General features: G+C 31.6%; 4 protein-coding genes across 4 annotated transcripts; all 4 read left to right on the forward strand.

The window, feature by feature from the left end:
- Positions 1–645: 645 nt before the first annotated feature.
- Positions 646–5,144, forward strand: Tsp_10107 (putative C2 domain protein). The gene is made up of 4 exons (XM_003373215.1): positions 646–2,112; positions 3,326–3,472; positions 4,884–4,995; positions 5,074–5,144. The coding sequence occupies exons 1-4, from the start codon at positions 646–648 to the stop codon at positions 5,142–5,144; spliced, it is 1,797 nt and encodes a 598-aa protein (XP_003373263.1).
- Positions 5,145–7,644: 2,500 nt separating this feature from the next.
- Tsp_10108 (synaptotagmin-1) lies at positions 7,645–8,355 on the forward strand. Its single transcript, XM_003373216.1, has 2 exons — positions 7,645–7,702; positions 8,033–8,355. The coding sequence occupies exons 1-2, from the start codon at positions 7,645–7,647 to the stop codon at positions 8,353–8,355; spliced, it is 381 nt and encodes a 126-aa protein (XP_003373264.1).
- Positions 8,356–9,104: 749 nt separating this feature from the next.
- On the forward strand, positions 9,105–10,065 carry Tsp_10109 (hypothetical protein). Its single transcript, XM_003373217.1, is given in 4 exon segments — positions 9,105–9,179; positions 9,439–9,523; positions 9,537–9,619; positions 10,000–10,065. 4 exon segments carry the CDS (start codon positions 9,105–9,107, stop codon positions 10,063–10,065), a joined length of 309 nt encoding a protein of 102 aa, XP_003373265.1.
- Positions 10,066–10,489: 424 nt separating this feature from the next.
- Positions 10,490–12,764, forward strand: Tsp_10110 (putative ligand-binding domain of nuclear hormone receptor). The gene is made up of 7 exons (XM_003373218.1): positions 10,490–10,529; positions 11,017–11,214; positions 11,272–11,508; positions 11,634–11,932; positions 11,981–12,120; positions 12,343–12,449; positions 12,505–12,764. Exons 1-7 carry the CDS (start codon positions 10,490–10,492, stop codon positions 12,762–12,764), a joined length of 1,281 nt encoding a protein of 426 aa, XP_003373266.1.
- Positions 12,765–13,044: the final 280 nt, after the last annotated feature.

Genomic DNA, 13,044 nt, shown 5'->3' on the forward strand with positions numbered 1-13,044 from the left:
TAAAAAGAAAAAAACAGATGTTTTGCAACAATTACCGTACATTCAAAACACACGTGGCGCTGAAGTCGCTATTCAGTTTCAAAACCAACCGCAAAGCCAACTATCAAGTAATTTGTCAATAATCAGCTGCGTGGTCAGCTACTGCATAACAGAATGCATCTGAATGATAAATTTTACAGCTTACGCTGAACGTTACAATTGTTGCTTTACAATTTGCCTTTCCTCATACTTTACGTATTTGCATTGATTGTGAGCCAAGTTTAAACTGAAGCACCCTTTTTGGAAATGAATAACAACTGATGTAAAATTGGCTCAAAAAACTCATTTTGCTAGCTAATCTAAAATCACGTCTGCAGCAAACAGCGCAAGTAGGCTGTGGTAATCACGGTAACGAGCAAGCTTGAGATGCTTATATAATTCGATCGTTTTGATGATGCCGTTCGGTAAATGACGATTCAAATCGAACTATAGAACCAGATAGACGTCACTGGCTGAAGCTAACCAATCTCTTAGCACTTATGCTATTTGGTTTGCACTGGGTGAAAAGCGATCGTCAAAGTAGTAAGTGAATGGTAAATCTGTCATTTGTGTAGTCGATGCGTTGGTGTTGATCATTGGTTTGTTTGTTCACGGTTGGTAAAGCACATGCCATTGTCAGCACGTTGTCTACTGCAACCGGAATCCATGTTTCGAGAATCCAAAACATGTCAGTCAATTCCACCTCGTGATCAGCATTTGTATGTAGCTTCTAACAATAATGGACGCTATCGGCATTCTACTGGAAATGCTGCAGATGCGGGCCAAGCATCATCTTCAACCAAACTCACCCAAGTCAAACCAAGAATCAATTTATCATTAGATAGTGATGATAACAGTATGAAGTTGCACAAATCGCATGCAGACAATTCAGAGTACTTTTCAAAATCTGAAAGTGATTGTGCTTTTGACAATGGAAACAGACTTAATATTCTACCAGTAAGAAGAAAAAGCTCTAAAAGGCTTTTGCCACCAACACCTGTCTGCATAGCAAATGATTTGAAAGAATCTGTCATAGATAGTGAAGATGATAGCTATCCTTCAAAGGAATCTCAGCTAACAGACGAATTATACAGCAGTGACATTTGTGATTCATCTACACCAAGTTCGACCGGTGACGCGACAAATTTTTTGACTATACATTCCAGTCGTCGACGCAGCAGAATTCTTCCTACCGCTCCTATGCCCCAGATATCTAGACGTAGTGTGGAGTTGTCTCTAAGTCCTCGATATGGAACTCACAATGCAGAGGATTTTCTCAAACCTCCAAACGAGGCAGAAAGACGCCACAGCGCATCTAACGTACTTCATGCTTCAAAAATGGTCATTACCAGAAAACCGTCAATCGATAGTGAAAGTTTGGAAAGCTTTTTTGATAAATGCTCTCTCTCGTCGAGCAAAAGCAGGCAAGCAAAAGCTGATGATAATGAATCACATACATCCGCACATTTATTGCACAAAAAGACTAGTACTAAACTGGCGTCTTCTAGAAAAGTATCACGAAATGCAAGCAGTATAGAAATTCGCCCTATTTATGGTAAAATCCCACCCGCGTCATCCAGTGTACCTGACATTGCTAAGCAGCGAATTGTTACTCCAGTAGGACAAGAAGCTAAAAGGGGCTCTTGGCCAGGCTTGCTTTCTAAAGAAGGAACAAGTTTCTCTAGTGGCTTTGGTTTTCTTCATTTTTCTATTCAGTATTTTCCAGTTCGAAAACGTCTACGGGTACTTGTGATAAAAGCTGAGGGTCTTATATTGCCGACTAAGCGTGATATTGTATTGAATACGTTCCTGAAAATTTTTCTTTCACCTGGCAAGCAGCAAAAACAGCGAAGTCGCCGCCTAATCAAGCATGCTGAAGATGCCGTTTACAATGAGGAATTTTTTTTTGTCAATATCACAGAAGATGATATTAAAACAAAATCTGTTGAAATTAGGCTTTGCAATCACGCAACAAAGCAGTTCCACAACGATCGCGTTATTGGTGAAGTAAAGCTTCCACTTCATGCTGTACCTCAGCTTTGGTCAAAACAAGAAATTCATTTTATACGCAATCTATCTCCGAAGCAAGTCAAGGTAATTGTGTTATAAATATTTTTATGCAAAAAAGTTTTGGAGGATTTTATTGGATTCAAAGTTGACAGTGAAAAGAAATTTCTGAGTTATTTTGATGCAAAAAAATCTGCAATATTATGAAAAGCAAGCTTCATCGATCTCTTCTGACCGTTATTTTTATGCCTGGTGTGGGTGAGATGATGCTGATAAATAGCTCCCTCGAGGCGGTCGTTGTCAAAATATAAATAAACTAGCGACAAGAGAACGAGTGTGGGAGGAGCAGTTTCGAGTTCAGAATATGCTTTACATTTTTATGTCAGTGCCAATGCAGCTTGAGATTGATTTCTTCACAGTAAATTAATTTGCTTCAAAATTTCAATATTTATCCAACTTGATGTATTTAACCTTGATAAAATAAAAGCACAGATGAAATGTATTACTCTATATCGACAGTCGTTCTTGCTTAAGAAGCTACACGAAAACAAAATTGATATCCGCTTCAGCTGACATTACATCCGCTTTCCTTGTTTACGTTTCAAGCACGTTTTTGACTTGAAAAATTTGCATTGCATCATCTACTTTCAAGTTTCAGTTTAAGTTTAGTGTATTCTTCAGAAATAATAAGCAGAGGAAAGGTCTACATTAGAGATTAAATTATCAATTTCTTATTATAATAGTTATGAAGATAAAATTAAATAAGATAGTTTGAGGTGCTGCTGTAGAGCAATTAGCGAAATAATCTCTTCAAATTTTGCACAATGCTGAAAAGAAATTGCAATATGTTGAATTGTAATGGCCTACTAAAGCTGTTTTGCGTTTTTTTTGAAAATCTTGAATTTTCTGAAGTTCCTTTATAGTGATGCATTTTTTCCCAATGAGATTCAGTGAATTACGTCAATGTTCAATGCGCCGAAAAAATGTCACGATTTACTCTGGAAAACTTTAATTTTCTAACATTGGATCGATTGCTTACCATTCTCTAAACTAGGATTACCTGCTGCAACTGAAGGGAGCTTTCCTCTCAACCTTTAATACTAACCAATTTAAAATTAGCCTGAAACTGTCAACCACTTTATTGGCATGTGAGCACTTTTTATATACACAAAAAATAGGGCGTATAACTGTTTTTTGCTTATAGCTAAGGCTGTTTTTCCATGAAAATAAGTCTGCCCTGATTATTTTTAAGCACAGCTAATTAGCTCTAACATCATCTCTCAGTCAAATAAATCTGCAGGGCCATTTCCATAGCAAATGTTCACCCTTCATGGCTACTTTTAATATACGTGCATATCTTGTATGGTACTTTTACTGTTTGGTAAATCTAAACTGTATTATTTTGTGGTACCAGCATAAGCATATAACTAATATTAAACTTGTACAGGTAATCCCTCCAGAGAAAATCGTGGCAAGATTTTCATCTGTAATAAAAAAGATATTTGTTGCACAATATTTTGTTTTGTGTTTTATTATTATATGAGTATGTGATTGATATCATTATGACAGAAGCATGCCATGAACAGTGAGCATAAGTTTTTAGTACTGCAGTTTACAGTGACGTTAAATAGCTTACTTCTCTACGTTAATTTTTTTTAGTGTAATAAAGTTATAAGAAAACAGAATAAATAAGATGAAGTCTGATTTATGTTTATTAATTGTTGAATGTTACGTAATAAGTTGTTTTATGACGTTAAATTAAAGAATAGATTATAAATTAATTAAATCTTTTAGAAAAAAATAAGCTCATTTTGCCGATTTAAAATTCTCTACGCGGTAAGTTTAGCATACAATGGACTTTTTTAATTTCATAACTGAAAAACTCTTAAACAAATCAACAATTCTAACTGAAGCACCGTGTCATTTATTTTCAAATGAAGCTGTATATCTTCAGCAGTCGCAGTCAAAGTGAGCCAAAGAGAGATAAGAAATAATAAATAGAGAGACAAAAAATTGAAGCTAATCGATTTGCCCTTCACACTAGAAGCAGTTTCTTTATGCATACATGCTTTTCAATTTCATTTTATTTGATGAAAATGAATTAGTTTTCAAAGAGCTATTGATGATACTAAATGTTGCATCATGACTACGTAAGCTCTAGGCTTTCCTGTCTTAAATTTGTATACTGTTTTCCAAAAAATGAAATGCAGATGTGCATTCCGTTTTTCATCTTATTTTCAGTTGCTTCAAAGCTTATTCATTATAATTGCACTTTATTAAATTTTGCCAGGAAAGCAGTTCTATAACACTGTATTGATGAACGAAAACAATCAGTGCTCTTTATTAAAAGACGTGATTGAAAATTTAAAAATCAATACATCAAAATTGTTTCAGCAATACATTTTCTGCATGCTTAATGCTTATTTCAAGCATATCAACAAAAAAGCTGTTTTTTATTAATATTCTAAATTTATTTGTTAATTGTTTTTCTTTGCAGCTTTCTACATTAATGTTCTTTTTTGTTTTTTTCAAAAATCTGTTAGTTACACACACACGCACACGCACACACACACACATATATATATATATATATATATATATATGTATGTATGTATAGATAAAATGGAAAGTTAGAAAGGAAGAAAGTGTAAGCATATGTTAATGCATCTTCCTCGACTCTGGCAATTTTAAATTGAACTAAATAAGTAATTTCATTAATTTTTCATACACTTGCATAATTTGTCTTAATCGCTTCGTCTGTTTGATTTCAGCTAACATCAGATTGCATGCCCCATAGTTTTATAATTATTTTTAGATAAATTTTTGCTTTGTTCACTGTAAATTCTGTTTAATTATAGAAACTTGGCCGTATTCACCTCGGAATCACTTTAGAAGCAAGTGCGCGTCGGTTAACAATTAACGTAGCAAAAATTGACGACTTGCCCAAGTATGGAATCTATGGACCCCCAGGTATACAATAAATTTCATAGAAAATTTTGCTTTGATTTATTTGCATGTGTAGTTATACTGTATTTTAATAATTTTCAGTTTTCCACTTTGCTAAGCAGGTTGAAAATATAAAATGCATTCTAATTAATAAAATATTGATGCGTAACTAAATAATAGTTATAGAAAGATAAATGTGAAAGTATTTTATATAATTCCTAGTAGCATTTAAATTATGTTTGCTTTATATTTTGCATAATGACTGTCATTAATCAATAATTATGAAAGGTTCGTTTTATAATCTTTACTTTTCATGCAAATAAAAAAAGCGAGCATTTCAACTGCCAACAAAGAAACCGGTATAGTTTTTGCAAATCAGATAATTTCTTTTGTTATAAAAAAGCACTGATACAAAAGGCACAAAGAATTGCTTGAAATTATTATTTTATTAATTAAACTTTTGCTTTAAGAAAAAAAATGAAATCGAACTAAGCTAATCTTATGCACAAACTATAAATTTGCTATTTTCCTTTTTTAGCTTCAGTTTATAAATATCTTGTCTTCGAATTGTTTGAATTAGACAATATAAAACAATCCACAATCTAAATCATAGATTTTTCTTAATCACTTATATATTACTTAAGCGTTATGAAAGAAATACAATGTTAGTGAAGTTAAATATTAAACTGATAATATTAATGCATACTTTCAATTTTGCTAAGATTTAATTGAACATTTTAATTTAAATGTGCGTAATAATGAAGATAAGCATAAAGAAATGATTGTGCATTTTAAAAATAATCTCTAACTAATTAGAACACGCATAAAGAATATTCTACTGTTGCTTTTGAAATCAATTTTGTTTAATGCCATAAATGATTAAATGCAGTGGTGAAATTTTATGAAGAATGGTTAATTTATTTGGCAGTTATAAATGAGTGAATTTTACATGCCAGTAAAATGTTCTTTAATAAAGTACTGCATGTGAGAAAAGCATTATTAGGTGAAATTTAATAATTTTTAGTTAATATTATTATTATCCAACGGATGCGGTTGCCATTATTTAGCTCAGTTTGATATAGTTTACTTAGTGCTTGAAATACATGTCAGCATAACTGCAAATAGCCATATTGCCTTTGTAATTCTGTGACAAGGAAGCGCTGCACAAAATCGATTTCGTTACGAAATTTAGATTGAATCGAATCAAATCTTGCAAATTAGATTTTCAATGTTTGCTCAATAGTTTGAGCGCCCGTTTGCTTGCAGGTCACGGTGAAACGAGACTTCCTAACTTAGCATTGCTGTAGCATCATAATTTTACAACAATTTCATGTGTAATTTAAAAATTATACTGTTAGTTTCTTCGAAATGTTCTGAATTTTCAAAAGATCTATTTATCTTCCGTAATTAGGTTGATAATAATCTTCATTTAATCATAAAACTGATGTTTAGAAATGAAAGGTTCGTTGAGGACTGGATACGCACACACACACACACACACACACACACACATATATATATATATAAACTTTCCAACTGTGTACCCTCATAAATCTCCAAAAATTGCAAAACGAAAAAGCTATAAATATCTCTACTCTTGCTTTGATTTAAATTGCTCTATTTGCATATGGTGAATAAGACAAAAGGCAAATAAATATGATGCTTATTCATTGAAATGTTTCAGTGATGTACAGAGCAATTGGCAAAATTTTTTAAAATATTCTTTTATCTAGCTGAACTTGGCATTCATTTAGATATTTTATGGGGTAATAAATCAATAGATTCCATTCATTAGGGTTAAACATCAAGTATGGAGCTAATAAATTATCTTTTAACCATCCAAACTACGCAAACTGTTAAGAGCTATTAAGACTTTAATCAATAAAAAAAGGAACGCTTGAAATTGTTTGCCAAGAAAATATACATGAACAACTGCGCGTTCAATAATTAGGTGGGAGTATTTCTTCACGTACTATTTAGCTTTTATTGGTTGTATATTGAAATAATTTTTTAACAACATTCGCATATTTAACAAAAACGATGTTGAATTGCATTAACCACGTTGTTGAATGTTTTCAACGTGCCTATCGTTTTATTCATCCTTTATTTTATTTGGATATGACTAATTAAGACTACCAGCTATGATCAAAAATTGTTGAACAAGACATAATAATAAAAGTTTAAATAGCAGACAAAAAAGTAAAATATATTTACCAATACTTATGATGTCCAGTATTATGCTGCATAATTGAAAAGAAGATTGTTTAACAAGTCGATCCACTAAAATTCAAAGCGGACGCACATCATTCACTCCATTTTTGTAAAATCTGAATTAATTTCTTGGGTCAGACTTTAATTTGTTAATAAATTAGCATAGAATGCGCCGTTTGTTACTGATAAATATGGATCATCGAAATGTACCTTCTTCTATGTTTTTCCGTTCTATTGTGCTTTCTTATAATTATTATTATTACATTTTTTGTTGTTTAACAGTTATTCAGTATTTATTTTTTGATCTGTGCAGCAAAGACTTTTGCAATATCGATTTGGCTTTAAATTAGTTAAATTTAAAGTAAAATATGCCAGCGAAAATTTGATTTGTAGAAAGGATAAAATTGTTGAGAACCGAGTGCACTTTTATGAACAATTGCAACAAATTGTCCGCCAAATCAGATGCCTCTTTTAATTCCAATTTGGTTGATTATCTTTGTTAGCAGCATAGATTTGCATAGTGAGCGGAGTGTAATTCAAAAATGAAAACTTGACAAATAAATTTTTATCCGTTATTTTGGGGGAAACAAAAAAATGTTTACTGTATAAAAACTAATATGAGAGATAATGATTAGGCAAATCAATTCCATGACAGCTATAAATTGAAAATAAATTTATTGATCAAGCTTTCTTTAAGTGAATACAACAAGCCATCAAATGTTGCGCCATGCAATGAATATGCTGTTTAATTAGATGATTTCAAAATGGGATTTGTATTATTAATTTTTTTCATTCTGTCAAGTGTAATAAAGGAATTAAGCATTGATATAATTGTTCAAATTGATTTCAGATCCATATGTACGTATTACATTGAATCAAAAACAAGTGACACAGTCAAAGCAAACTAGAACGTTGAAGAACACTTGCAACCCTGTGTTTAGAGAAGCTGTTATGTTCTTGGTGTCAGTTGGTGAAGAAGATTTGGAAAATACGAGTTTGGTAGTGTCCGTTATGGACGCTATACGACCAAGCTGTCCATCATCAGTAATTGGCGAAATAATTTTAAGCAAAGGTGCAGAAGAGAAATCCTGCGCAGAACAATGGAGAATGATGTTAGCTAGTCCAGGAAAAGAAATAAAAGCTTCTCATACCTTAAAAAATCCATCTGAATAAGTCGCTGTTATTAAAATTCATCCATGTATATTTTTGAAACGTTTTTTAAAACTACTTCTCTTGTAAATTTATTTGCTTATTCTATTTTATGATAAATGAACTCATTTACTTACATTCCTACCCATTCATTTAAAATCATTGGTTATCAAGTACACTCACTTGAAACTTTTGTTTGCATTTATTCGAATTCAGATTTTCACCATTCTCTGCTAATACATTTTGCATGAAATTTACAAAACTACCACATTCCAATGCTATAAATAAAAAGCTTTGCAATTTATAATGATTGAATGCAATTCATTAAACCAGAACGGAATTTAAAAAATGTTATCAACTGCAAATATTATGTGTTTCAGCAACAACTACTCATATTACATTGCATAAATTACGGAATTTATGCATGATTATTTTACATCGATAATAAAAAATCAAAACTAAGCATCATGTTTATTTGCAAATGCCAATACATATATGTACATCATTTTTAAAACTAACGATCATTCTTTTGTAACTTTAGAATTTTCGCTTCGTAAAAACTTTCTTTAATGAAATTCTGCCAATGAAAATTTAAATGCTTTTCAGCAATAACAATAATTTACAAACAATGATTTGTCTGTGCTAATTTTTTCTTTTAGCTTTCAGTTCTTGGACTTTGTTTGCATTTTTGTAGTTGTTACGCGTTACAAATTTTGCATCGTATTTTTATTTTGCTAGCATGACGTCATGCTTTCCTTGATCTTGCTTGTCTAATGGTAATATATGCAAATAAAGTGTTTCAGCCACGGGCTGTTTGCAATCAAATAGCAAGTTTACGTTCAAAGACAGTAAACCACTAACTTCTGCGGGCGTTATTGTTTTTGTAGTTAACAACGCTTTGTCAGTCAATCATCAAAGTTGACAATTGATATAATTATCTGATGTATCTAATTTATTAACTTATAAAATAAGATATTTTCCAGAAGTTTTCCTATCTATTTCAAAACTTTCTGCCATTGTAAACAACCACTGTTTGCAGAGTTAGATAAAAGCTTTGAAATCAGCAAAAACTTATTTTTCAAAAAAGTAATCTTTTATAATTTGAAGAACAAAAAACGAGTGTTGTTACGTGTGCCATTGACCAGAAACGTTCCAGCTATTAATGAAGTGACAGTATTATCATCATTTGGCAGTTCTTATCATAGTAAAACATAAATGGCATTGGTTTCTTCTGTGCAATTCGTCACCTAAAAATGATGCTTACAATGCAGCAGCTTTGTCAACTTCAGTATAATTTTGAAGAGTAAACCTTTGAAATAATTTTCCTTGCATCCAAATTAAGATATGGGTATGTGAGCATTTCTTTATGTTAATTTACTGTGAGTTTCAGTTTAATCTTACAGTAATTTTTTTGTTCTGTGAATGCAATAAAATTTCAGGATTTCAGAATTTCATGCTTTTATAACTGCTGCATTAAAAATTGTTTAGTTAGTCTGTTGCTCAAATTCATCAAATATTTTTATCTGAACATTGAAAAGGATTAGTAGGGAATCACACAACGATAGCATTAATAATTTAAAGCATATAAAAAATTTTTGTGTTGCATTCATTTACATTTAAAAATCTAAAGCTATTTTATTTATTTTATTCAAATATTTCAATTTTTAGTCAATGCAAAAGAATGCTATTTGTATTTTAAAATGGCGTTTGCAACAAATACATGCTGACAATTAATTCCCTTGATGCATGGCTATGATAGCTGAGTCGACAATAGTGTAATATGTGTTAAAGTTAAAAAATGAATTAAGTTTGATAAAATTATTGATGAAAACATTATGAACCGTTTGTTTGTGAGTTGAAAGTTACATAAGTACTGTGCGGCCACTTGCTAAGAAATGACTAGACAAATCAACGTCAGCCAAGTTTATGAGAAATAGTAAACAAGTCAGTTTTCATAGTTTAAAGCAAATTTCATCTTATCTCTAGATAATTACTTTTATGTGAGCGAATTGAAAGCAGCATTTTTCATCATATGAAACTCAAAGACAAATGCGCTTTTAAAGTAAACGTTTGATGTCTTTGGAAAAGATGCAACGACAAATAAAGCTTTATTTATCCATTTGGCACTGTTTTGATCATTTTTCAGTTGACTTTTAAAATGCTTGTTATCTTGTTTGAAAGTTCACCAACATGGCACAGTATGTAATTCAATATTATTCAATTTCGTATTATACTTGTGCAGGTAATTCATTTCATTATATAATTTTGCCATTGTTCAAAAGTGCCAAAATTTATGTGAGAAAACGATGCATGCCTTGTAACATCGATATGCATTGAAAAACATGCTAAATTAGATTCTGAAAAATACGTCTTGTTAACTGTTCATCAACAAGAATTTGCTTTAAAATATCTTCTGATAATCAAACAGCATTAGCACTGACTAAGCTACCATTAAGGATAAATGCAAATGGAATATAAAATGCAACGAAAGGATTATTAGAATGAAAATATTATTTTCGAATTTCTTGAAAATAATGTTATGTTCCTTTCGTCATTTCTTTTAAATTTACGATCAATTAAATGAAGCGCAGTATGCGTAATAATGAATGAAATAAAAATAAAGCAGAAGAAAACAGCATTTTGATGTTCATACGCTGCTAGTAGCTATTTGCAAATAATTTTTAGAATTTCTTGCAAATTTTGGTTATCGTGATTTATACGGTCCACAAGCTTTTGCTGCTGTACAAGGCCAACGTGCATTTCATCCGCCAACTTTTATGATCCCACCAATTCCATTACCAGCAGAAACTTTGCCGATCGGTCACATTATTTCATCAGAAACAAATTCTGAAAAAGCAGACAATGTTCTAGCCAAGAATTCTAGTAAAAAATTTTTTTAATAAATACTTATTTTTTACATTTAAATGCTTTCAACCTCAGACAGCAGCTGCGCTACTTGTGTAATATGCAAAGATCGGGCAACAGGTCGACACTATGGAACAAATAGCTGTGATGGTTGCAAGGGATTTTTTCGTCGAACAGTGCGAAAAAAGCAGCACTACGTTTGTCGCTTTGATCAAAAATGTGTTATTGACCGCGACAAACGGAACTCATGCCGCCACTGCAGATTTCAAAAATGTCTTGCAGCAGGAATGAGAAAAGAAGGTCCCTTAGATAGTTTTATTTTTATATATAAATATATGCGTTTTAATTTTACCAGTTTTATTTCATTAAAATGTCTGTTCATAATTCTTTCATGCTTAAAATAAATAATGATTTTGTGTCGAAATATCCCATTTTAGCAGTACAAAATGAACGTGATCAAATTAAACGTCGCGTTCAAGAAGGAAAAGTTGATAGTGCAGCACAACATTGGATGGGATTTTTTTCAATGCTTATGGAAGCAGAAAAAAAATCATCTCCAGTAAGAGTCAGTGTTATTACAAACGCATCGCAAGCAGGTACGGATGAGAAATTGGATTCAGTTTCAAAGTTAGCTACGCTTACTGACATTGGTGAAGCAATAAAGCAACAGCTTTTACTATTGGTCGACTGGGCCAAAGCTCTTCCACCTTTTCACGCGTTGGCACTAGAAGATCAGGTATATTTAAAAAGTTTACTAATATAAATATATTCATTATATATTCAGGTTGTTTTATTGCGTGCATACGCAGCAGAACATTTGCTTTTAGGGGTAGCAAGACGTTCTCTTCCTTTTAAAGATATGCTCTTGTTAAGCAATGATGCATGCATTCCACGAGGGCATTCCAATCATTTACCTGATGTTAAGTGTGTATTTTATTTTCTTCTTTTCTTCCACACATTTATTTCAGTCGTTCTTTCAACTGAATAACTTCTGTTTTTAATTATGAATATCAAATTCTATTAGCAGAGTTAAAAACTATTAATCATGGTAAGAATTAAAGCATCTGAAACGTAAATTAAGTTGTGCATAACTTTTCCATTTTACTCACTTTGGTTTAGCACATTTTTTTATATGAAATATTGTAGCCATGTTTTACTCCGAGTATTGGACGAGCTGGTGGAACCAATGCGTGAACTAAACCCAGATGATACGGAATATGCATGCATTAAAGCGCTATTATTTTTCAATCAAAGTAATTTAATTAACGAAAAAGTCGACGTTTACATTTATTGCTTATTACTTTATAGATATCACAGGTCTTCATTCAAAAAATGAAGTGAAAGATCTGAGAAGTAAAGTTTTAATTGGACTTCAAACGTACTGCGCGGACAACTGCAAAAAAGATCCCTTACGTTTTGGAAACCTGCTGTTGCTGCTTCCACCTCTTCAGGCAATGTCACAACAGTTTGTTGAAGATTTGCAGCTGGTTACAATTTTTGGAATGTGCCATTTCGACAAGCTTTTAGATGAATTACTGCTAACAGCCACTCAACGAAAAAAAATATAATTGCCTTGCAATACTTTTTTTTAAAAACGTTCACAATCTGATTATTAAGAATTTTGAAATTTTAAAATCCACTCAAAATAGAAAGATACACAACAGTGGCATTTGAATTTTGTATAATTCATTAATTATCATTTAAAATAAAATTTACTGGACTTTTACCAAAAAAAAGTTTTGATATCGAGGTGTTTTTAAAGTGATTAAATTGAATAAACATTTTGCTGTTTTCGTTGAGAAAAAGATAAAGCACTTTTAAGTTAATAAATAAATTTCATTATAATAA

The sequence above is a fragment of the Trichinella spiralis genome, assembly GCF_000181795.1.
Source record: "Trichinella spiralis strain ISS 195 chromosome Unknown Scfld6, whole genome shotgun sequence".
Taxonomy (NCBI): domain Eukaryota; kingdom Metazoa; phylum Nematoda; class Enoplea; order Trichinellida; family Trichinellidae; genus Trichinella; species Trichinella spiralis.